Genomic DNA, 22,449 nt, shown 5'->3' on the forward strand with positions numbered 1-22,449 from the left:
TGCCCCATCCCAGGAGTGCTCTCCAGTCCTCTTGTGCCCCACACCCCGTGTCTGCTGTCTCAGCATGTGCCCCACACTCTGTGTCCCAGCAGCCCGTAGACAGACTGTCAGGGGTCATCATCAGAGCTGGCCCCGCCTCGTTCTCAGTGTCTTGGCAGCAAGATCCCAAATGTCCAGGTACCCTGCCACCGTGTCTTACCTAGAGTTGTGTGTCTCAGCCTTGGTGGTGAAAGCCGCGACCCATCACCCTACCCATCTGGCGGCAGCTTTGTCTTGGCCGCTCCTGAACCCCAAATCTGCTCAGTGGTGAGCACTTCCCCATCCTTCCCAAGAGGCTTCGTGTGATTCCCTCCTTGGGAGAGGTTTTTTCAATGATGCCTTCCCCCTGCAAAGGTGTGGTCAGTGCCAACGGGAGGGAATTGCTTTCTTCCTCAAATGCAAGAGCTTGCTTTTTAAGAGGGAGGTGGGAAGTGAGGTAGAATCAGCTTTTATTTTATTGCAGAAAGAAAGTAAAAGTAAAAGTATCAGTAGACTATGCTTTCCCTTCGACTTTGGTGATGTTGAGATGATTTCGAAGGCCAGGTACAGGGCTCTCTGTCATCTTTGGCTTCCTTCCTTTTAGGGGGTCTCCACCTCCATGCTTCCTGCACTCAAACTGGCAGAACACAAGGGTTCTGCCTCGTGGGTTCTGAGTGGGGAGATCTGTATCCCAGTCACATATCTCACTCTCCGTGTACTTCCGACAAATCTGTGAGCCTTGGTTTCCCGGCTCCCTGGTATGAGTAAAGGTCTGTACAAGACCTACCTGAGTGGTGGGAGAATTAAACACCATGGTGGGTTTGAAGACGCGTCCCACAATGTAAGCCGCTAACCAGTGTCCGTGTGAAGAGGCAGGTGAAATGTGTGGTGTGGGACTCTGAGAAGCAGAGATGTGGAGACCTGTACCCAGGGGGCCAGAAAGTCCACCGACGAGACGGTGGCAGAGTGCAGAGGGGACACAGGTTCAGTGACATCAGCTATAGAACAACCCGAAGGGCGCTTGCTGTGGCCACCGCTAGGGCACACGTCTGCATACACAGATAGGAGAGTAAGAGCAAACACTGTCAGGCACGGAGTCTATCGTGTGCTCCCCTGGGTTACGTTCGTTATGTCTACACCTTCCTCATACAGCCTTCCCACCCCTGCATTCGACATCAGCATGCCCACTGCATTAGGGCTCTGCAGAGAATCAGAGCTAATAGGCTCCATATGATTTTTTTTATAAGAAATTGGCTCTCCCAGTTATGGGAGCTGAGAAGTCCCAAGACCTGTAGGGCAAGTGGGTGAGGTGGAGATCCATAAGGGCTGATGGTGTAGTTATGATCCACAGGCTGGCAGGCTCAAGACCCAGGGAGAGCTGATGTTTCAGTTTAAATCTTAAGGCAGGAAAAGCAGCAGCAACAACGACAACAGTGGAACTAATATCCCAATATGAAGACACAAAGGCAGGAAGACTTTTTTGCTACTCAGGAGAAGGTCAGCATTTTTTTTCTATTCAGGCCATCTACTGATTAGATATGTCCCACCCAGATTAGGGAGAGCAGTTTGCTTTACTTAGTTGATCTAAATATTAATCACATTCACAAAGCACTGTCACAGAAATGCCCAGGATACTGTTTGACCAAATATCTGGGCACTCTGTACCCAGTCAAGTTGACACATAAAATTAACTACCACGCTCACTTTACAGAGAAATTAACAGATTCTGAGTTAAGTGACTTACCCAGACCGCATAGCTACCAAGTTGTTAGCAAAGATTTGAACCCGGATCTGCATACTTTGAGCTACTCTAGGTCGTCTCATTTGTGTACATGATAACTGTTCAAATTAAATATTATATTTTCAATATAAATATTAAATTATTATTTAAAAGTATTTTTTAAGGTTTTTAATGACAGAGAGAGACAGAGCGTGAGTGGGGGTGGGGCAGAGAGAGAGAGAGAGGGAGACACAGAATCCGAAGCAGGCTCCAGGCTCTGAGCTGTCAGCACAGAGCCTGACGCAGGGCCAGAACTCACAAACTGCGAGATCATGACCTGAGCCGAAGTCAGACACTCAACTGACTAAGCCACCCGGGTGCCCCTTAAATTATTATTTTAATGTAAATAACAATAATATATTTTTACTATTTAAAAGACTTTTAAATCAAAATATTATTTCCTAGTTTCTTCTCAAGAAATGCCTCCTTACTTGTTGTTTTCTAGAAATGACCAGAAAAGTGAAACTTCTTAAAATGTTTGATGCAGGACCTGAAATCACTAAGGAACATAAATTTAAGCTTGAGAACTATGACCCTAGAAGCCAATGTCATATATGCCTTTCTTTTTTTTTAAATGCTGTCTATAGATAACAAGCATCTGGGAGGATTTTCATTCTTTTATTTAACATCTTATCCCCAGCACTCAGAACACGATTTCCCATATGAGCTCCCCATGAATGTATGTATGTTAAACTTTGTACTATTAAATAACTACATGAATAAATAAATGAGCAGCTTACATTTTATCTAAAAATTATCATGAACGCAGCAAATTTAGAAAGCTCTAGAGTCATTGCACCTTCCTTGAGAGAGCAGTCTGCCTGAGTACTTGTTGAAATGGTGGTGATTTCTAGATGGGCCATCGCTGGTGTTGAAGGTAAACCACAGCCCACATCATTTTTAGCTTCTGACACTGCTGTTATAAGATGCGATCTTGCTGCCTGATAGCCTTGCATTAATTATTCACAAGCTCTTGTACTTCATTTGCTTTGCATCATTAACCTCTTAGAACGTGTCCCACTTTCCAGAGGTTGGTAAGCACGCAGTCATGACTCAAAATGCTGTGAGGATAAAGCACTATTTTGTGATATCCCTTTGACTCTTACCTACTAATGGCTTTATTTTGTTTCTTGCAGTGAAAAAGGCAATTGAATTGAAGTCAAGAGGAGTCAAGATGATGCCCAGCAAGGACAGTAGTCATAAAAACTCCGTCTGTAAGTCCTCTTTTCTTTCTATATGAGGATTGATATGTCAATTAGAGGGGACACAGAGGAGAGAATGGAGGCGTCCTGGAGAAGTAATCCTATAAACTGCTTTTCTCACTTCCCCTCTTTCTACTTTTCTACCTGCGAAAGTATTTGCTGGAAGAAAGAATGTGCACTGGCTTCACATTGTTGGGGAAGAATGTCCTGTTGACATTGTCCTAAATGAATCTGCTAAGTGTGTCTCAAATCTGTCTTGACTCTCTGCTCTCAATGGTCACTGTGAGGCTGGACCTTCCGATTTCTCTCATGAATAAGTGTTCCACTGCTAGCGTTTGATCCCTGCTTCCCTCCATTCTTGTATGGATCTTTAGGATATGGAAGTCTGGTCTTACCATTTTCCTGTTACGATGCTCTCGATCATCTGTTGCCTGAAGAATAAAATAGCTTTAGGGCAAATCCTGAGACCTTCCAAAGAGGAAATACGTACATATATATACATGTACATAAAGACCACATGTATACAGGCTCCATTTGCATATGCCTGGCACGTGGTAGTACTCCGTCACTAGCTGTTGGATGACGGGAGGTGTCTCCTACCACCTACTTTTCTAGTGTCTTCTCCTGGAAGTCTCGTTATTACTCAGCTGAAGGGACCACCTTGCCTTGGGACCACCTTGGATGATGTCACAGAGCCTCTCTGCCAGAAGTGACCTGCCTCCCTTCACTGAATGCAGAAACCCGTGTCATGCTTAGAGACTCCCCTCCCCCTCTGAAGGCTCTCCTGACTCCCAGGCATGGTTAGCTGGTCCCTCATTTGGTTCTTACCTCTGTGACGTCATTTATTTTGTCAGTTTCACGGTGCGTTTACCTGTCCTACGAAATGCAGCTCCGCAGGCCCCATGGTGATACCCAGGCGGGTTCATTTCCGGTGTGGTCCTTGCTCAGGCACCGTTGTTCCTTTTAGGACTTTCAAGCTGTCGAGTTGCCTTTTCTGTTCATTCCTGGTGACTTCTTCTGGTGTCCCTACTTACCTGCTCTCTTTGTGCTCCTTGTCCAGTGTTTGGGATCTACGCATTTTATCCATTTTCCCACTGCCTAGCATTTAGTAGAGATGGAAATCTTGGCATGGACATCTTGAGCTCCCTCAGCCCAAGCAGCTCTGATTTTATCTGCGTGATGTATTGGGCTTCTGCATGAAGTTTTCTCCATGGCAGATACTCTACAACAGCTAATAAATAAACAAAAATAAACAGCAATATAAATCTTTTAAAAATCACTTTGTAGAATGACCTACTTCTGCTTCTCAGTATCCCATTTGTATGGTATCCTACTCATTGCCTGTGGAACAGGGTCCATTGACTATATGATGGCCCTGTTCCCTGGCCACTGAAGAGGACAGAGAAGTAGACTCAGACTCCTAGGATGTAAGTGTCAGATACAGGGCATGTCTTAGATCTCTCAGGCTACCATAACAAAGTACCCTAGATTGGGTGGTTTCAATTTATGTCACATGGTTCTAGAGGCTGAAAAGTCTGAGATCAAGGCAGATTGAAGTTCTGATGAGAATTGCTTCCTGGTTTATAGATAGCTGTCGTCTCTTATATCCTTATATGGTGGAGGGAGAAATCATCTCTCCTGTCCCTTATCAAGGCACTTATCCCATCATGAAGGTTCATGCTCATGACCTCCTTACCTTCCAAAGGCCCACCTCCAGATACCATCACACTGGAGGTTAGGATTTCAATAAAACAATTTTGAGAGGATGCAAAGATTCAGTCTATCAAAGGATGTATTGCTTGAACTCCGACTAACCCAGGTCCTTAGGTACCACACACACACAAAGTCAATCTGTAAATATTTTCATTACGCTTTCTGTTTGATAATCATGGAAAGTGCCATTCAAATCAGATTGGACTAAAAAAAAAAAATGGAATCCAGATGAAGGCAGAAAACAACTAAGTGACAGAGAAAGAAAGGAAGGGTTTTATTAATAAAGTTTTGATAGTTTTTATTGCTAGCTTTTAATTCTGGATGTTCAGTAGGGTAGGGGATGTGGTATTTATAATAGTTTTGTACTTTATATTTTATAGTTGAACACCTTACAGAGATAACCCACAGTAATGTAGAACCACACAGCTGCTGAACCTCCCCATTACATCAGTATTAGGTCAACACCAAACTTCTCTGCTAGAGCAAAATGTAGATGGAAGCTATCTTTGTAAAGAGAATGTCTCTCTGTCCTTATCTGAGCATGAAGTGACAAAGGCCTGATTACTCACTTGGTGTGAAAAAGGATGCTGTCCTTTCTCCAAACAGCATTAAACTTTTGGTTTTGGTTGTGAGACATGAGAGTTAATTATTAGAAAAAAATGAGGATCGAAGAAACTGAGGGCCTTCTGAGGTCCACGATGTAATAAATAATAAAATGTTATTTACACAGAAGTTGTGGCCAGAAAACTAAGTGACGTGTTTCCTAGAGAAATGGACTTGGACTTTGAAGACAAGGATTCCGTGGTTGTAAAAGTATGAAAGGTAGCCAAGGTCAGGTTTCATCATTTATGAAATTAAAACAATAACATTTTAATTAATGCTTAATTTAACGTTTTAATTTGGTCAAGTGGGTAAAGCAAGGTGTTTATAGATTGCCCTCTCCAGTATACGTTGTGTGATGGGCATTCAGCAAACCACACCGTGAGGAACTGGATTTTCTCTGATGAAAACAACCCTTTAGTAAGTAATCCCGCCTCACGTTATTCTCCTCCAGAGGGGGCATCTGGTTCCTGTTGGGACCCTGTTTAGGTTGCTAGAAACTGCTCAAGATTCTGATCATCCACACAGGGCAAACTACCCAAAGATTCAGGTGTTTGAAGAGAAACAAACAGAGAAAACACTAGACAAGGCAAGGAACCATGCCTTCTGGCAGTGTTGATCCAAGCCTCCCCAAGTGCCAGGAAGAGAGACAGATACCTGGCTGGGGAAACGGAAAGATTTGACAGACTCCCTCAAGGAATTCATGGTTTAATGATGAAAGGCTCATATAATTATAGCAGTTAGGTCACTAGAGTGCTGGAACGAGGTGACGTGTACTATGTTTTATAGCAAGACTAAGCAAGGATTTTATCACTTGTATGTTAGGGAAGTTTGTACAGATCTATAGTGGCTGGTGCATAGGTTAAAAGCAGATTCCCCGTTTCATCGGATAGATAACCAGTGCCTGTATTGAGGTCCATTTTCCAGCCACTTAGCACACATCCCTAGGGCCAGCGTGCATTTCCTTCCTAGACCTGCCTTGGTTCTCCATTTGGTCCGAGACCAGCTCCATGAGAGCGGAGTGCTCCCAGCCGGCAAAGCCCTTCCCAGCTGGTGCCTTTATGGGATCACACGCTGCACTTCCTCCTCCCCAATAGCCCAGCCAACAAGCACTTAGCACGTATATGCTGACTAAATAAATGAAAAAGGGGAGAACACAGGAGAGGCTCGTTTTCCCCCATTGTGGAACAAAAGCCCTACATATCCTCTCTTCTCCATGGGATTGATGAATCTTCTGTGAATTTTGCTCTGGAATCTATATTGGTCAGTTTCTTTATCCAGCCCTGGTTTCACGTTACCAATTAACTCCTTAGTCATTCACATCTGTCCTTCACATGCACAAACGTGATCACATAGTACAGGGGGTGGGCACAAGCGGGGATATTTTAGTCCTTCTACATAATGAGGGCAATTAATTTCCTCCATTACCTTGTAGAGTGGAATGATGTACAAGTTTGTTTTTTCATCAGGTTCATTCATTATTGATTAATAAGTGTTTTCAAAAAATCTCAGAGGTAATTAAGGTATTCATTCTGCCTATTGCTCTACATTTCCAATCATTTTAAGCTTTGGCAAGATTGCAACATAAATGGGGAGCATCACTCAGCAGAAGGGCATCTGGAGAAAGCTCAGTGACTGTCCCACCCTGAGCTTCCCTGCTGTCTCCCAGTGACGTGGGGTTCGCCTTTCTTCTGAGAACAGACCCTCTCAACACCAAGTGGTTATTAAATTGTCACTGCCTATTTTTAACGTTTATTTATTTTTGAGACAGAGAGAGACACAGCATGAATGGGGGAGGGGCAGAGAGAGGGAAACACAGAATCGGAAGCAGGCTCCAGGCTCCAAGCCATCAGCCCAGAGCCCGACGCGGGGCTTGAACTCGCGGACTGTGAGATCGTGACCTGAGCTGAAGTCGGATGCCCAACCGACTGAGCGACCCAGGTGCCCCATCACTGCCTATTTTTAAACGGCGGTAACGGTAGACACAGTATGTCTTCCTCTTCTGAATCTTGACAGTTGCCTATGTGGGATACAGTGTTAGCAGCCCCCCATGGGAGAACCAGGAGCCTGGACAATCCGTTAGTGCCCTTCTAACTCCAAAATATAAAAATCTGTAGGGAGGAGGGTAAACGAAAACCTTGGTTGTTATTTTTCAGCTAGAGATTGTTTTCCCCCTGTAAAGTTAAGGACAAATGACTTTACAAACTCCACATTGATTTGTTGTAACTCACTCAGATGTATTGATGGCCCATGCTGTGTACTGAGCATAGCGGTCACAACAGTGGATACCCAAGCAGGGTAGGACATTGATGTGGAATCATTATTTAATGTAAAATAGAAGAAAACACTACGGAAAAATTGAACAGTATAATGCATTACCTTATAAACCCTTGGGTAAAAATAACAGAACATCATAAAATAAATGACCCTAGAATTCTCCTACGTTTGACTGTAAACCATTTATTTCATTGCCTTTGTGTCTATGGATAATCAATATTTTTTTTTCTACCTGGAAAAATAAAAATACCTGAAGCAAAATAGTCCAAGTTGCCAAATAGACAGTCCTGTTAATGAAAAGCAATTGATCAGGTATCGTCTTCTATAATGATACTCAGTAGTTCCATTTTTTCCTTCTGGCTTTTCTTTTGAGTCAGAAATAATTATTTGGAAAGGCAGATTTTAAAATTTTTGTAGCTCTGTTTTTAGAATGACACAGCAAAATGATGCCTTAACCACTCTATACAGCTAGAGAGACAATCACAACTATATAACGTCTGATTTACCTTTTTAACACACATGACTGGTTAATCCATTTTCTAAAATATACCCTTATAAATGACTTTCCATCTGTCTGGGGTCATACTGCATTTATCCCCTTATCACTATAATTGTTACACTCATAGTGTTCATTTTCTTAAGTTTGGAAAAATTTAAGAGCGTGTGAGATATACTTGTGCGAAATACTTTTTACTTATATTCTGATGGGCGGTGAAGAAAAAAAAGGGATTAATCTTGTGTCTTGCCTAGTTTCTTGCCTTCTTGTTGGACGCTAAGCTTAGTGACGTTATCACCAAGGGCTCAGCCCAAGGACACTCTCCTGCCAGCTCTCTCTCTGCCAACGGTGACTGGCGTAAGCTAGGAAAACAGCAACCGTGAATTCTCATTAATGGGGTTAAAACAAGAGATGAAGAAAAGGCAGACCATCCCAATAACTGTCTTGGTTTGGAAAGCAGTTCCTGTGCGATCACTGGAACGGAATGAGCTGTGTTTGGCTTACTGTCCTGGACTGCCGTCTGGATTTCCAGACTCTGACATCCGGCTGCCACGCAAAGTTTGCACGCCCCCGTGTCAGGGACGTCTCTCGGACCAGGCCGTTCCTTTTCCTCGCCGGGGACCCGGAGCCTGGTGCCGGCCCTCTCTCCGGCAGCCAGCAGGCCTGCGCCCTCCCAGCCATCACAGGCCGGCCATTTCTCCTTCGCTCCCGGCCACCATGGTCCCCAGCCGGCCCGCAGTGTTACCGCGTCTTCCTCCCCCAGCCTCCCGTCCGCCTGCTTCCCCGCGGCGGGTCACGCTGCCGCGAGCCCTCTGGGCGACACGACGGTGGCTTCCACGCACTGTACTCCATCCCCTCCGCCTCTTACCCTCCTCCACTGGTCGGGACGTGTTTCTTCAAAACCTCCCGCATCTTCCGCCCGGCTCCGCTCCTCTGTTTCCTTAGTTTGAAACGATGCTCTCCAAGGACTCTCATCCCTCCCTTCCTTCAGCGAATCTCTCAGAATTTACCTTTTCTGAAAGACTCACTGGCCATCCTGCTTCCACACGTCTTGCCCGCCCATTATCGTATCCCTCGTGTTCTTTGCTCTGGTTTCTGTGTACCACTCGCCATGACATATACCAGCCACCACGCGTGTGTATTTACGCTCTACTTGCGGGGCGCGTGTGCGTGTATTTGGATGTGCGTGTGTGTGTGTCCTTATTCCTGTCTCCCCCCACCCCAAAACTAGAATATAAACTTGAGGATAGAGCTTTCCTTCTCCTTTCTTCGCCGATATCTACAAGTCGCTAGAGTCACATGCACACAGAAGTTGCTCAAAACGCTTGTCCATTGAACGCCTGAGTGTCCTAGTTACGTGGTAGCCTGGAGCAGGGTGACAGAGTCGTGCTCACACTTTTCTTCAGTGATGTCATTGTATCCCACATCTCATTCATGCACACAGTAGTCACACACTGAGGAAAGACCAAGAGCTTAGGGCTGTTCAGAATATGTTCCTTCCCCAGAGAAAGTTACAGCTAACTGGTATTTCTGGTTATGTAAATATTTATCAGACAGAGCCTGTCTTAATAAACGTAGCAACATTTAGTGAGCTTTGAGTAAAGATACAAGTTTATTTTTCCAAACAGCAGCACATCGACCCATAAAAAGTAAGGATCTACAGAAAGTTAGGATGTGAAACAATTACATTAGTCACGTACTACGCCACCAGCCAAGTCACCACACCTTCTGTACGAGACCTCTTTAATGGCTGGGTCACTTGAATATCTCACATATAGACATGCGCTTGGCATTGGTTGAAAGTATGCTGCATTATCAAAATCACACGTATTACATGAAAACGACCCTGTTGATTGAATCACACATCAATGGCGTAACATTCTGTAGTCTTAGAACGTGATACCCACATTTTCACTGTGAGGAATTGATTTTCTTCAAGTGTCTGTTATGAGTTATGAACAAGTAGTAAACTCTCATTGTCAGTCTAGATTTTGTGCTCTAGGAGGTCAGCGACCACTCTGTGGTGCACCCGTTTCCTCCCGGCACTACCGAGTGAGTCCGCTTGTCAGTGGATCGCGGACTGGGACGTGCCTGCTTTTCGAGAGGTCATTTAAAGAATGCGGTGGCGAAAGGCGGACAGCCTGTCTCCTGTGTACCTGCCCAGGTTCAGAGCTGCAGGGGGCTGGGATGCAGGGAGGGGCAACGGAAGGAGAGTGTGTGAGGAGATGAATAACCCTGAGTAGCCCACTTAATTCGCCTCCGAGGCAAGGCTACCCGGGGAACAGAATCACCCAGCTGGTCAGGATGCTGTGTGGTTTCCACCCCTGAGACTTTATTCTGGAAATAATTTTCATCTGGCCCAGTACCTGCATATGTTGTTGTTCTGTTCACCCCCACATGAATCGTCTTCAAAAATTAAAATGATCTGCTTTACCCATTCCCCCCCAAAAAGCATGCTTTGCTTCCCAATACTGTCGTTAGTGTCACTACACGTATCATTAAATGGCCAGCCGTCCTGCCCATCATCCGGCTTTGTTTTTAGGGGACCTTCGTGCTCTATTATTAATGGGTGATTTGTTTGAATGGTTGCAGACTACGGTGATTTGTAATCCCACTACAGAAAAAGCCATGCCTGCTTTCTCTGTGCTGGGTTTCCGGCACTAAGTGCTCTAGGTCTTGCTTCGAAGCGGATTTTGACAGTAGGGAAAATAATAGCCCCATTAACCTCTAACAGTTGTATAAAGGTTTAATAAAACACGAGGGATAATTGCCGCAATCTACTGTGTTCTATCATAAAACGTGGTAAGAGGGAGTTTTGCAATTGTGAAAGATCCTTGTTTTCTTAACAAATGTAGCACGAATCCCACGTAGCACGAATATGCTAGATTTCATGAATTGCTTCATAAATCAGGTAAGTAAATTATGCTTGCAGTTTCTACATAGGCCTTTGTCACTGCAGGAACTAAAATATCTTTCAAAGTGCGGTGGGAACCCCGGCTGCAGAGGGGAGTGCTGTCTGGAAACAGGGTAGGAACAGCGTCACTGGTAACTAGAAGGAGAAGAAGGTGGCTCATCAATTATTTAACACACCACTTACACAGATAATTGCTTAAGTAACCAGGAAAAAGAAAGGACCTATGAAAATACGTAAAATAAGATACAGCTTGATTGGATCAGAGACAGTTAAATGGTACTGTAACCCTAATAGGAAGTAAAATGCTTTTTCAGTGATTTCAGCGTACAATTATGGAGCATAATTGATTAACTAAAGGGAAAAAAACTCACTTTGCAAAGGGACTGGAGAATGCATTATTTTGTTTGAGAGAGCTCGCAGGTGGCTGCAGCTCTGACAGGACAGGATACATTGTAGCATTTCCGTCACTTGTTTTTTCAGAAGCCCAGAATATCACATGTTGGGTTTGTGTTTTCATCAAACTTTATAAAGCAACTTAACCTTCCAAAATAATTGGATGAGAACGGAGTGCCGAAGAACCGTAAGGCTCTGGAGCCTTGTGGGATTATTGGTGTTTGGGTGTCAGTACAGTTAAAATAATTCCAGCAGCAGTTAGAAGGAATCGCCTTTCTGATGGCATTAAATTACCTTACATGATGGAATGTTTGCTAGTGAGTAACTTCCATCAGAAACTAAAGAGGAAGATAATTAATCATGGTGACTCCTTTATGAATTCAGTGAAAGCCCTCCATTTTACACATGAGGAAACTGAGTCCGTGAGTTAAATTAATTAGCCTCACGATAAAGACAAGAGCTGGAGCTAAAAATCAGGTTCTCAGAACATCAAGGGGAATTCAGAAAAAAAAAAAAAAAAAAAGAAATACACATCCCTGAAGCCCCATCATTTTATTTAAATCACATTTTGAAGGTGCCAGGAGGAAACTGAAAATATTTTCAGAATAAGTCCTTTGAGTGTGTATGACATTACAGAATCATAACATTACAATGGACTTCCAGTTTTTGGGGAGAAATCACTTTGCCCAGACTTGGTAACTTTGCCTCGCTGAATGAGAAATTTAGATAAATGAACTGATGTTGACCAAGCGGTGATTATGCCGATAATTTATGTTAATTTTAAGGAAGGCGATTAGCATGTTCGGTAACATGGAAAATACAAGAAGCAGCATAGGTACCGCATGTGTGTAGATTGATGGAGAAGTAGAAACACCCACCTTTCTTCAGTGATTCAGGGAAAGCCTGTTGGGAAGACATGGGCACATTCAGATTCGCTCCGGCGAACTCATGCCCTGCCCGTATCACAGGTGATCCTCCAAAGCCCTGAACACCGGTCATGTGCCCTACAGTGCCTTTGCAACATTTTACTTGTTGCCAGTCTCTCTTTTTGACTGCTTGTTTTGAAATAATTATAGATTCCCAGGAACTTGCAATAAAGTCTGCAAGGAGCGCTTGTACCTTCACTGTTGTCCTGAATGGTAACATCTCCCCTGTCTGGAACGCAGTAGCACAGTGGGTCCAGTGACTTTGGGACAGTCCACAGAACTGATTCGATTTCACCAGTTCACGTGTGTGTGTGTGTGTGTGTGCGCACGCGCGCGTGTGCTTGCACAGCTCCGTGCACTCGTATCACGTCTGTGGGTTCTTGGGGCAACCGCAATCACGGTACAGAACTCACGTCTATTCTCCAGCTGTCTTTTCAAGGGTATCTTGAAATATCCACCTTGCTGTTTCAAGGGTATCTTGTTCATGGAGCCGTGAAGTGGGTAAGCATTTGTGACCGGCATGTGCCGCTAGCACAACTTCCTTGCCATCCACCCAAGTGTTTGTATGTAAAGTTTGCTCCTTTTTCTTGCCATGTGGTGTCCCATGGCTTCCCTGTACCCTGGGTTGTTCCTCCTTTGTGTCGTTGAAGGATGTTGGGTGTCTTTCTGATTTGGGGCTTTTAGGAACAAGATGCTAAGAATGGCTTTTGCATGAACACGTGTTTTTATGTCTCTTGGATAAGTGCCAAGAAATGTAATTGCTGGGTCATACATGACCTGTATGCATGTGATATTTGCATGTATTGATTTATGAGAAATTGCCAGACCTATTTCCGGAGCACCTGCATCGTTTTACACCCTCACAAGCAGTGCATGTGTGAATCCATTTCCCAGCAGCCTCAGCAGCACTCGGTGTTAGGACTAACAACAACAACAACAACAACAACAACAACAACAACAACAACAAAATTGGCCATTCTGAGAAGTAGGCAGTGATATCTCATTATGGGCTTAATTTGCATTTCCTTAGTGGCCCATGATGTTGGAGATCACTTCGCGTGCTCATCTGCCATCTGGGCACCTTCTCCAGTGACATGTTAGCCCACATAGTTCACCCACTTTCTGTTTGGATTGTTTTGGTTGTTTGTTTGTTTTTCTTGTTGAGTTTTGAGGGTTTGTTATATATTTGACATGCTCATCCTTCGTTAAAAATGCAGTTTGCAAATATTTTCTCCCAAATGTTTTCATATTTTTCTGTCTTCAAAGGGCCTTTTGTAGAACCAGTCTCTGTCTCTGTCCCTCTCCTTCTCTAAGTTTTAGCTGATAGATTTCTGTCAAAAAAATAAATAAAGTAACTTCTGGTTTCTGCAGACACACATAGCATGGACAAGAATAGTGGGCAGGTGGCTGCCCTGAATAGAAAAGGTGTGAGGCCCCATCCCCAGAACCCCATGACTTGTTGGGTCTTTCAGGCTGCTTGCAGTAGTAAATCCTGCAGCTTAAATGACCTATACATAGAAGGCCAAGAAACTGATGAAATGTCCTCATTCGTAATCCCACAATTGATTGGCTATTTTCATGGGGATTCAAAGGAATTATAATAATCTTAAAATAAGGGAATTTAAGTTATGGAAATAAAACTTATTTCAAATAATAAAGAGTAAAATATATTTTACAAATTCTTACTGATTTTTTTTCAAAATGTCCTATCTTTTACTTCTAGTTTGACCGTATATACTTAGGTTTGAAATGGACGATTTTTTCCCCTTACTCTGCTGTCTTGCCTGCAAAATGGAATAGCCTTACTATAAGTCATCAAAGAAATGTAGCGATGATATATTGACTTCAGAAGTGTTCACCAATTTTCTTTTGTTACAAATCCATCCCAAGTAATCATCACAGTAATTGAAGTAAATCAGGTAATTTAATCGCAGCAAATTATTATATTTCTTGATGTAATGCTTACTTGATCATATCCCTAGAATTCAGTGCATTTACATTATTTTTATAAAGAAACAGCATATGGAGAGATGTGCTAAGTGGAAGTTTATGCCAGAGAAGGAAAATAAGTTGTGTTTTAAGATACATATGTGAAAATACATGGCAAATCAAGGAGATAAGCTAAGATTAACAAACTGGGTAATTAGTAAAGTGTTTTGCAGACAGAAAGAACCATATTTTGTAAGCATTGTGTGCTGTAATTATTATTAGAATGGTTGCAGGGAATTCAGTTTGCTTATTTAAATCACCTATTTTATAGTTTCATCTGTCAAACTGAAAGGCATATAAAACTGAATAAGCCATGTGACATCCAAACAAGATACTTTCATTATGTACCTGGGAAAACCTCAGCTTCAAGTAAACATTCAAGTTTGGTAATTAGCACGTAAGAAATTTTCCATACACCCCCAGCCCCAAGAAAATCTTTGCAGCTTTTTTTCTTGTGCAAATGCATGCATAAATGTTCCACAAACCTTTGTAGGTTTCTGACATTGGGAAGAGTGTTAGTTACAGCTCTGCGTACTTCTCAGAAGGACTGACTCATCTGCGAAGAGGTAGAATAGAGTTAGAAGAACATCAAATGCATTAGGTAGCTGTAACGATTACAGTTGTAATTTCTGTGAAATGAAAAAAGAATCCTATTGGAAAATGAAGCGTTTGCTGATTGGGCTGTAATCCACCTGCAGCCGGCCATGTTGCATGTGCTCAGAATAGGGTGTAGATACCATCTATCCCACCCACCACCAAAGGGCCATTTTCCTTATGTTCAGTCACACAAAAATTATTTATGGCAGATTTTGACCCAATTTTTGTTTTTCATTGCCTGCTTTTTGCATCACAGTGGCTTGCTAACACTTGCTTTAGTTGAATGAATAACTTCATTTCTGGCTTTCATTTGTTTTGTAAGTGAAACAAACAAACAAACTAAAGTCTCTGTTTTGGATGTTCTTGTAAAGTATACAAACATTTTTCTCCAGGATTATCATCCTTCAAAATAATATATATTTTTTTAATCTGGTAACAAAACCAAATAAACAGACATGCTACTAATGTTATCCTCTGTATCTGTAAGTTCTAATTAGAATAATATAAAGCCAGACTTGTGTTTTTCTTGGTTTTTATATTAACCTCACTGTATTAAAAGGCTTAGGTGGAATGTGCTTTGTTAAAATGAGGCTGAGCATACTAGACAATTTGAGCAATCCTTTTTTATTTTTTGTTACTCAGCATTTGTTTTTGGGCATTAAGTGTTTTCGATAAAGGACATTAAGTTGCTAGTCCTGCATTATAGCACTATAATTAAGATCTTGCTTGTATTTGAAAGTCTTCAAAGGTTTGTTGCATCTATAAGACGACTGTTTTTTTTTTGACAATGTCCTAAAGGCCCTCTCTGCTTCTCCAATATCATTGTCTCCACCTTGGCAACAATCACACATGTACACCCACATGCACACGCACACGCATGCACATTCCCAGACAAGGCCACGTGCCTTTTTCCGTGCCGATTAGTCTGTTATGAGTATCCTTTCTGCCTTGGCCCCCTCTGCTCTCCAAACTTCCCTTTCTCCTCTTTGAATAAGTTCCAGATCATCCTGTAAAACTGACGTGACACGGCGTCTTCTCTGCCCCTCTCGACACCCCCCAAGATGGCCAGGTAGCGTGCTGCTCAGGGCTACCGGTTCCCTCGGGCGCAGAGAGATCGGCACTTTGCGTGTAGCCTGCAAAGGCTCTGAGACCTGGTCCTAGGGTCTGTGCTGTGCTCCCTGCATTCCAAACGCATTTGTTCGTCTTCCCCCTCTGCCGCGCCTCGACTTGTGTTGAACTTGCAGCGCACCCGGCACTTGGCACGAGCCCGTTCGACCCACAGCCTGCTCTTCCCGTGTGTCATTCCTCGGGGGCGGCAAGGGGCGACATCCACCCCGTGGGACCTTTCTTCCATCTCTGCCGACGACTCCGTGATTGCAGGCTCTGTCTGGACCTCCGCTTCAATCCCAGACACACGCGTGCCGCTGTGTTCCCGACAGGTGCCCTGCGCACGCACCCGCTCCATGGGTGTTCCACCGGAAGCCCTCCGCGCCTCCGCCCCCGGCCAGCCTCACACAGCCTGTCCGGGAGCAGTGGCAGCATCACCGCCTGAGGCGGCAGAGTCCCCACCTCCGCCCTGGGTCTGGGCCCCTTGTCGGTCGTGAACGTTCGTACCTTATCCGTGCTCACGTTCATCCAGGTCTCTGAGCCCCCACGTGCACTGGCGCATGTGCGCGCGTGCACACACACACACACACACACACACACACACACTTTCTCCCTCCGCCTCCAATCCCCTTCCAGTTTTAGTTTTTTACCTCTGGTCATTATTTAGTAATTATACACACGTATGTATGTTATGTGTATGTGTATATATACCTATATGTATATATGTGTGTGCTATGTTTGTACACATACATATATTTTGATGCATTTTAATGTTAACGCTCCCACTAGGATGGTACCGGAGACGTGGTGGAGACTCAGGGGATGTACATTGGGCGAGCGAGTGAATGAATGGATCTTCGTGTAGCTGCCTGCTCATCCAGCTGACAATAGCATCCTGTCCTCCACCACTCTCTCACTCAACACCCTAAGTTAGCCCACCTCACAGATGTAAGAAAAACGGTCCTCCTCTTCACCCTGTCTTATCACTTGTCTAGAATCTGTCAGTAATGAGAGATATTTATCCATTTGTGTTTTTGTTTCTCCTAGAATAGAAGCTCCTTGATAAGAGGCCTTAGCTTGTGCTCGCTTGTCTGCCCAGAACGTGTGATGCCTGTCATGGAATAAACGTTTGGTCAATAGTACTGATTTATCGACCGGGCGAGTTTACTCAGCACAGTATGTGGACTGGACTAGGTTACGATGTGTATCTACTGATACCTAGCTCTCTGTCGTCTATCTGCCATAGTCTCTGTATACAATAAATGGATACTTGCTCCCAGAGAAGAATTTTAATATTGTAAACCTTCTTTAGATTAGATCAGCATTAATATCAGCTTTGGTGTTTTAAAGAAGGCAAATTCAAGTGCTCACATGGCACATGGGATCACATATCTTTAAGAAATAAAGGCCAAAGCACATGAGAGTCTTCAAGTTTCCGAAGGAGCACCTCTCTATCCTGCAGCAGTATTTTTGTGATGCACATTCAGGTGTGCAGGCCTGAAAATATCTTACCAGGGGAGGCATATGGGCCATGAGTCAGACTTTCCAGGTTTTCCTCGGGAGAGTTCATTCTCTGAAATGTTTATTCAAGTGTAAATGTCAGGTGGCTCTGGGTCAAATGCGGGACGTTGGAGCTGACAAGCCCATAAAGAGCATTTTACCTGAGCCCCTCTCTTTGGGGACATGGTGGCCTGGAAGTGGCAGAGATCACAGAAATCCCACCGGTGCAAGGCAGACAGCATGGGCAGGGTGTGAAGGGGTGTGCCCCAGGGCACTGAGACATGAAGGGTGTAAAAATCGGAAGCGAGAAGAAACAACTTATCGCAGTGTTCACAGCAGTAAGTAGCTACAGCAGGAGCCCCGGATGTCTAAGAGACTCTTAACGGAGTGAATTGCGAAGTCGGTGGGAGGTCTGATCTGGACGGAGCCTGGCCATCCACAGGTAGCGATCGACTTGTTAGTGAGTGCGCCTGGGTGGCGCCTGGGGAACGGGCTGGGTCCTGAAGCCACGCAAGTTACAGATTCAGATTCTTCGCAACCGTGTTCAAGTTACATACTCTGTCGTGTCGTTTGTTGTTTTATCACAAAACTGCCTCGTATATTTCTTAAACCAAGAGGAATTATTACAAATAAGATAAAGTTGAGCTAATTTTTTCATTTCTGAAATAGTGATGATAGTACTTGCCTTGTTAGACCATTTTGACCATTTATCACTCTTCATATAAAACACTTAGCCCAGTGCCTGATACAGTGGGCACTTGGTGACCATACCTGTAGATTCTATTTGTGTTTCTTAGGACAGAAACCACACTGTGGGCACCGTTCGTACTTACCATATAGAAGTGTTTCTACTCTCAACTTCATCCGAGTAGATCACGAACATTTTACTTTGAAATACCAATTTTGAAATGCCCTGGGAAATTATAAACTACACACCGTAAGTTCCTAACCTTCTCTCTATTGAGATGTGATAAGTGATGTTCCCATGTGTGATCCAGAAGAGAAGTCACAGAGGTATCGAGATACTGAGTCGCAGCCCTCGGCACCCTCCCCATGCACACCCCCCCACATGCACACACACACATACACGCACACACACATAATGTGTCTGATTTCTGTTTTATTTGGGTGTGATATTTATTTAGTTTTTTTAAGTTTTTTATTTAAGTTTATATATTGAGAGAGAGAGAGACAGAGAGAGAGAGAGAGAGACAGAGAGAGAGAGAAAACCTGTGCACACAAGAGGGGGAGGAGCACAGAAAGGGAGAGAGAGAGAATCCCAAGCAGGATCCATGCTGTCAGCACAGAGCCTGACAGGGGGCTTGAACTCACCAACCATGAAATCGTGACCTGGGGTGAAAGAAATCAAGAGTCAGATGCTTAACTGACTGAGCCACCCAGGTGCCCCCTCCCCCCTTTTTTAAAAGGGATGTGATATTTATTTTTAAAAATTTTTGTATGTGAGTAAATCACCTACTTAATGGCCTCAAAATACGTAGTTTGCAAAATAAAAATAGGGCTATTTTAGATTTTTTTTTTTAATTGAACTGCATCATGTAATAAGAAAGCATGGTAAAGGTCCGTTGGCATAAGCCGCGGCCCAGGTGAGATGAGCTTCTGGCTGTCTGTAATTCCCAGTTTGCTTTCACACAGCTCCACTCACCTCTCAACAGAAAGTAGGCAAATAAAATCCATGTTGAGATTAGCAGTGATGTTATCACAGGGATGACCTTGAATCAAATCTGGCTAATCTCAAAGCTTGCAAATGTTGGTTAGTTTGGGTGTGTGGTTACTGACAGCCTGTTCGGAAGGCATCCCTGACCTGATTCAGACAGTCACTGTGCGGGGTCCCTAGTGGAAAACCCCTAATCACCACTGTAACAGTCTGTCCACAGGCTGTAGAAAGGTGTTCTTGACTGTTTCATCCAAGCCTAGCAAATTTGAGGTTTGTGTTTTAAGTTTACATTAGTGTATGTTTCCTAATGCAAGAACTCTACTTACCCTCCTTCCCACTACGCTAAAATATTATGTATAGTATATTAGTACTTGGCGTTGATATATTATAGCATCCTTATTATTTAATTGCTCATTTTGATTATTTGCAACCTTATTTAACTTTATCCGTGTAAAATGCTGGAGCAAATAATCTCTTTTAGAGATCCCGGGATTTCTTTTCTTTTTTTTAGCTGATTGATGAGGAATTATTGTTCCTGCAGTGAGTGGGTAGTGACTGTGCCAGAGACACTTCATGTCACTGGCCCTCTGGGATGAACTATCCTCCACTGGATGTGAGGGAGATATTCAGTGGGAAATGGCTTCTTTCTGAGAAGAAAAGTGAAATGGTATAAAGTGAAGGCACAATGCTTGGCCATCTGGAAGAAACAATCTATAACTACTTCTAATGTCTTGCCATACACTTTTTTCCTAAATGTTTTATCCAAAGGAGATGCTGGCATTTCAAATGGCATAAGCTAGTGTAATATGTGGGAAGGGCAATGCAAGAGTTAACCAGATCATTTTGGGGGGTCTTACTCTTTGGCTAGTTTTACCTCTCTGGCACTGAACTTAAAACATTCTGTGATTGGCTGGGGTGCCCGGGCGGCTCAGTCGGTTAAGTGTCTGACTTCAGCTCGGGTCATGATCTCGAGGTGTATGTGTTCGAGCCCCGCGTCAGGCTGTGTGCTGACAGTTTGGATTCTGTCTCCCTCTGTGTCTGCCCCTCCCCCACTCGTGCTCTCTGTCTCTCAAAAAATGAGTAAACGTTAAAAAAATAAAAAAAAAATCTGTGGTTGACTTAAGGATAATCGTGAAGGAGTAAAGGGGCATGGAAGGGGGAGGGAAGGTCTACAGCTCCCAGAAACTCATTACATGTGCCCCAAAATCATGTCGGAGCACAGATCCTACAGTTTAAACCGGAGTGTGGAGTTGTTTGATTGTTGTTATTTTCTCACTGTATGGGTGGGTTAGGAATGGTTATATTAGTCACATTTTTACTAAGATGGTCCTTAAAATGCACCATATGGTATTAACGCATAGTGTATGGTCCACAATTAAGGTGAGATAACACTTTTTAAATTGATAGTATTTCACTCATTGGATTATTTAACACTAACCTATTTACTGTGGATAATTGTAAATACACAGAAGAGTGGAGAGAGCTGTAAAGAGAACCGCTGTGTTCTCCATTCCATCATTTGTATTTTATCTGTTCACTTTGTCACAGTCCCCCCTCCCCCCTCCAGGTATCTTAAAGCAAATACCAGACATCACATTATTTTATTTGTAAATAGTTAACATATAGAAGTGTGTAGATAGGTAGATACATAGACAGTCTGGCATAACTTTTATATAAAGCATGAGGATAGTACACTTTTAAAAACACCAAACAAAATTGAATTTATTAATTTCTTAATATGTATATTTCTTCAGAGTTGTCCCAATTTATCTTTTTAAATTTTTTAAAATATTTATTTATTTTTGAGAGAGAGAGAGAGAGACAGACAGAGACAGAGAGAGAGACACAGACAGAGCATGAGTGGGGGAGGGGCAAAGAGAGAGGGAGACACAGAATCTGAAGCAGGCTCCAGGCTCTGAGCTGTCAGCACAGAGCCCAACGCAGGGCTCAAATTCACAAACTGCAAGGTCATGACGTGACCTGAAGTCAGACACTTAGCCAACTGAGCCACCCAGGCGCCCCCCCCATTATCTTTAATCTGTGGTTTGTGTAAATCAGGATCTCAAATGTCTACACTCTGTATCTGATTACTGTGCATGCCTGCTTAGGAATTTTAATCTCTTTTTCTCTCCTACATCTGTACTCTTCTTCTTAGTTTTTCCAGTGCCCTTCACAAATTTTTAAAGGAGGGCTTTAGTTCAGAGACTGTTTCACATGGTTGATATTTTCAGTATCACAAGAATTATACCCTTAGCCTTTTGTTTATTTCGTTCCTGTCTCTTTTTATTTTGCTTTTGGACCAATAAGCAGTTTTAGAACAACTTGAATAAAAATCCCCTTCACATTATATTTTTAAAACTCAGTTTGGGAGCTAACTTCAAGTTTAGTTATGCTATTTAGAAAGGAGCTAATTGAAATAAATAAACAGTATTAGTGAAGATTCTCTTATGAGCTGACATGCGTTTCTGTTTACATCTGCATTGCTAATCTCTATATTTGTTTACTTTTTCTTTGGTGTTGTTTTCCTTGGTTGTCATTTTGTAATTAATAAACAGTTATTTAAGGAAAGTTTTAGGTGGAAAAGTACAGAGAGTTCCCCTGTCAACGCACCCCCACCTACCCCCAAACACACATGCAACCTCTTCCATCATTACCAGCCCTCTCTGGAGCAGTACTTTTGTTATAACTTACAAATCAACATGGCACCTCATTATCAACCCAAGTCCATATTTTTTTTTTTATTTTTTATTTTTTTTGAGATAGAGACAGAGCATGAGCAGGGGAGGGGCAGAGAGAGAGGGAGACACAGAATCTGAAGCAGGCTCCAGGCTGTGAGCTATCAGCACAGAGCCCTACACAGGGCTTGAACTCACAGACTGTGAGATCATGACCTGAGCCGAAGTCGGATACCCAACCGACTGAGCCACCAGGCGCCCCCCACGAGTCCATAGTTGACAGTACAGTTTACTCTTGGTGTTGTGTATGCTACATATCTGAATAATGACAATGTCAAGTAGCCACCACTATAGTTCATACAGAATAGTTTCATTGCCATAAAACTCCTGTTCTCCACTTGTTTATCCTCTCCCCACTAACCCCTGAAAAACACTGGTCCTTTTACTCGTTATATTTTTACCTTTTCCAGAATGTCATATAGTTGAAATCATACAGTAAGTAGCCTTTTCAAATTGTCTCATTTCACTTGGTAACATGTAAGTTTTGTCCCTGTCTTTTGATGGCTTGATGGCTCATTTGTTTTAGT

The 22,449-nt window shown here is 43.2% G+C and overlaps 1 protein-coding gene across 3 annotated transcripts in view; it reads left to right on the forward strand.

Annotated features, from left to right (window-relative positions):
* Window positions 1–22,449, forward strand: part of CSMD1 (CUB and Sushi multiple domains 1) — a 2,002,273-nt gene that overhangs the window by 1,331,342 nt on the left and 648,482 nt on the right. For all 3 annotated transcript variants that reach the window (XM_078445226.2, XM_078445227.2, XM_078445228.2), the window contains one exon: window positions 2,935–3,012. In XM_078445226.2, the coding sequence (XP_078301352.2) occupies window positions 2,935–3,012 (78 nt within the window). The remainder of the gene's footprint in view (window positions 1–2,934; window positions 3,013–22,449) is intronic.

Source organism: Panthera onca, chromosome B1 (assembly GCF_046562875.1).
Source record: "Panthera onca isolate mPanOnc1 chromosome B1, mPanOnc1 haplotype 2, whole genome shotgun sequence".
Taxonomy (NCBI): Eukaryota; Metazoa; Chordata; class Mammalia; order Carnivora; family Felidae; genus Panthera; species Panthera onca.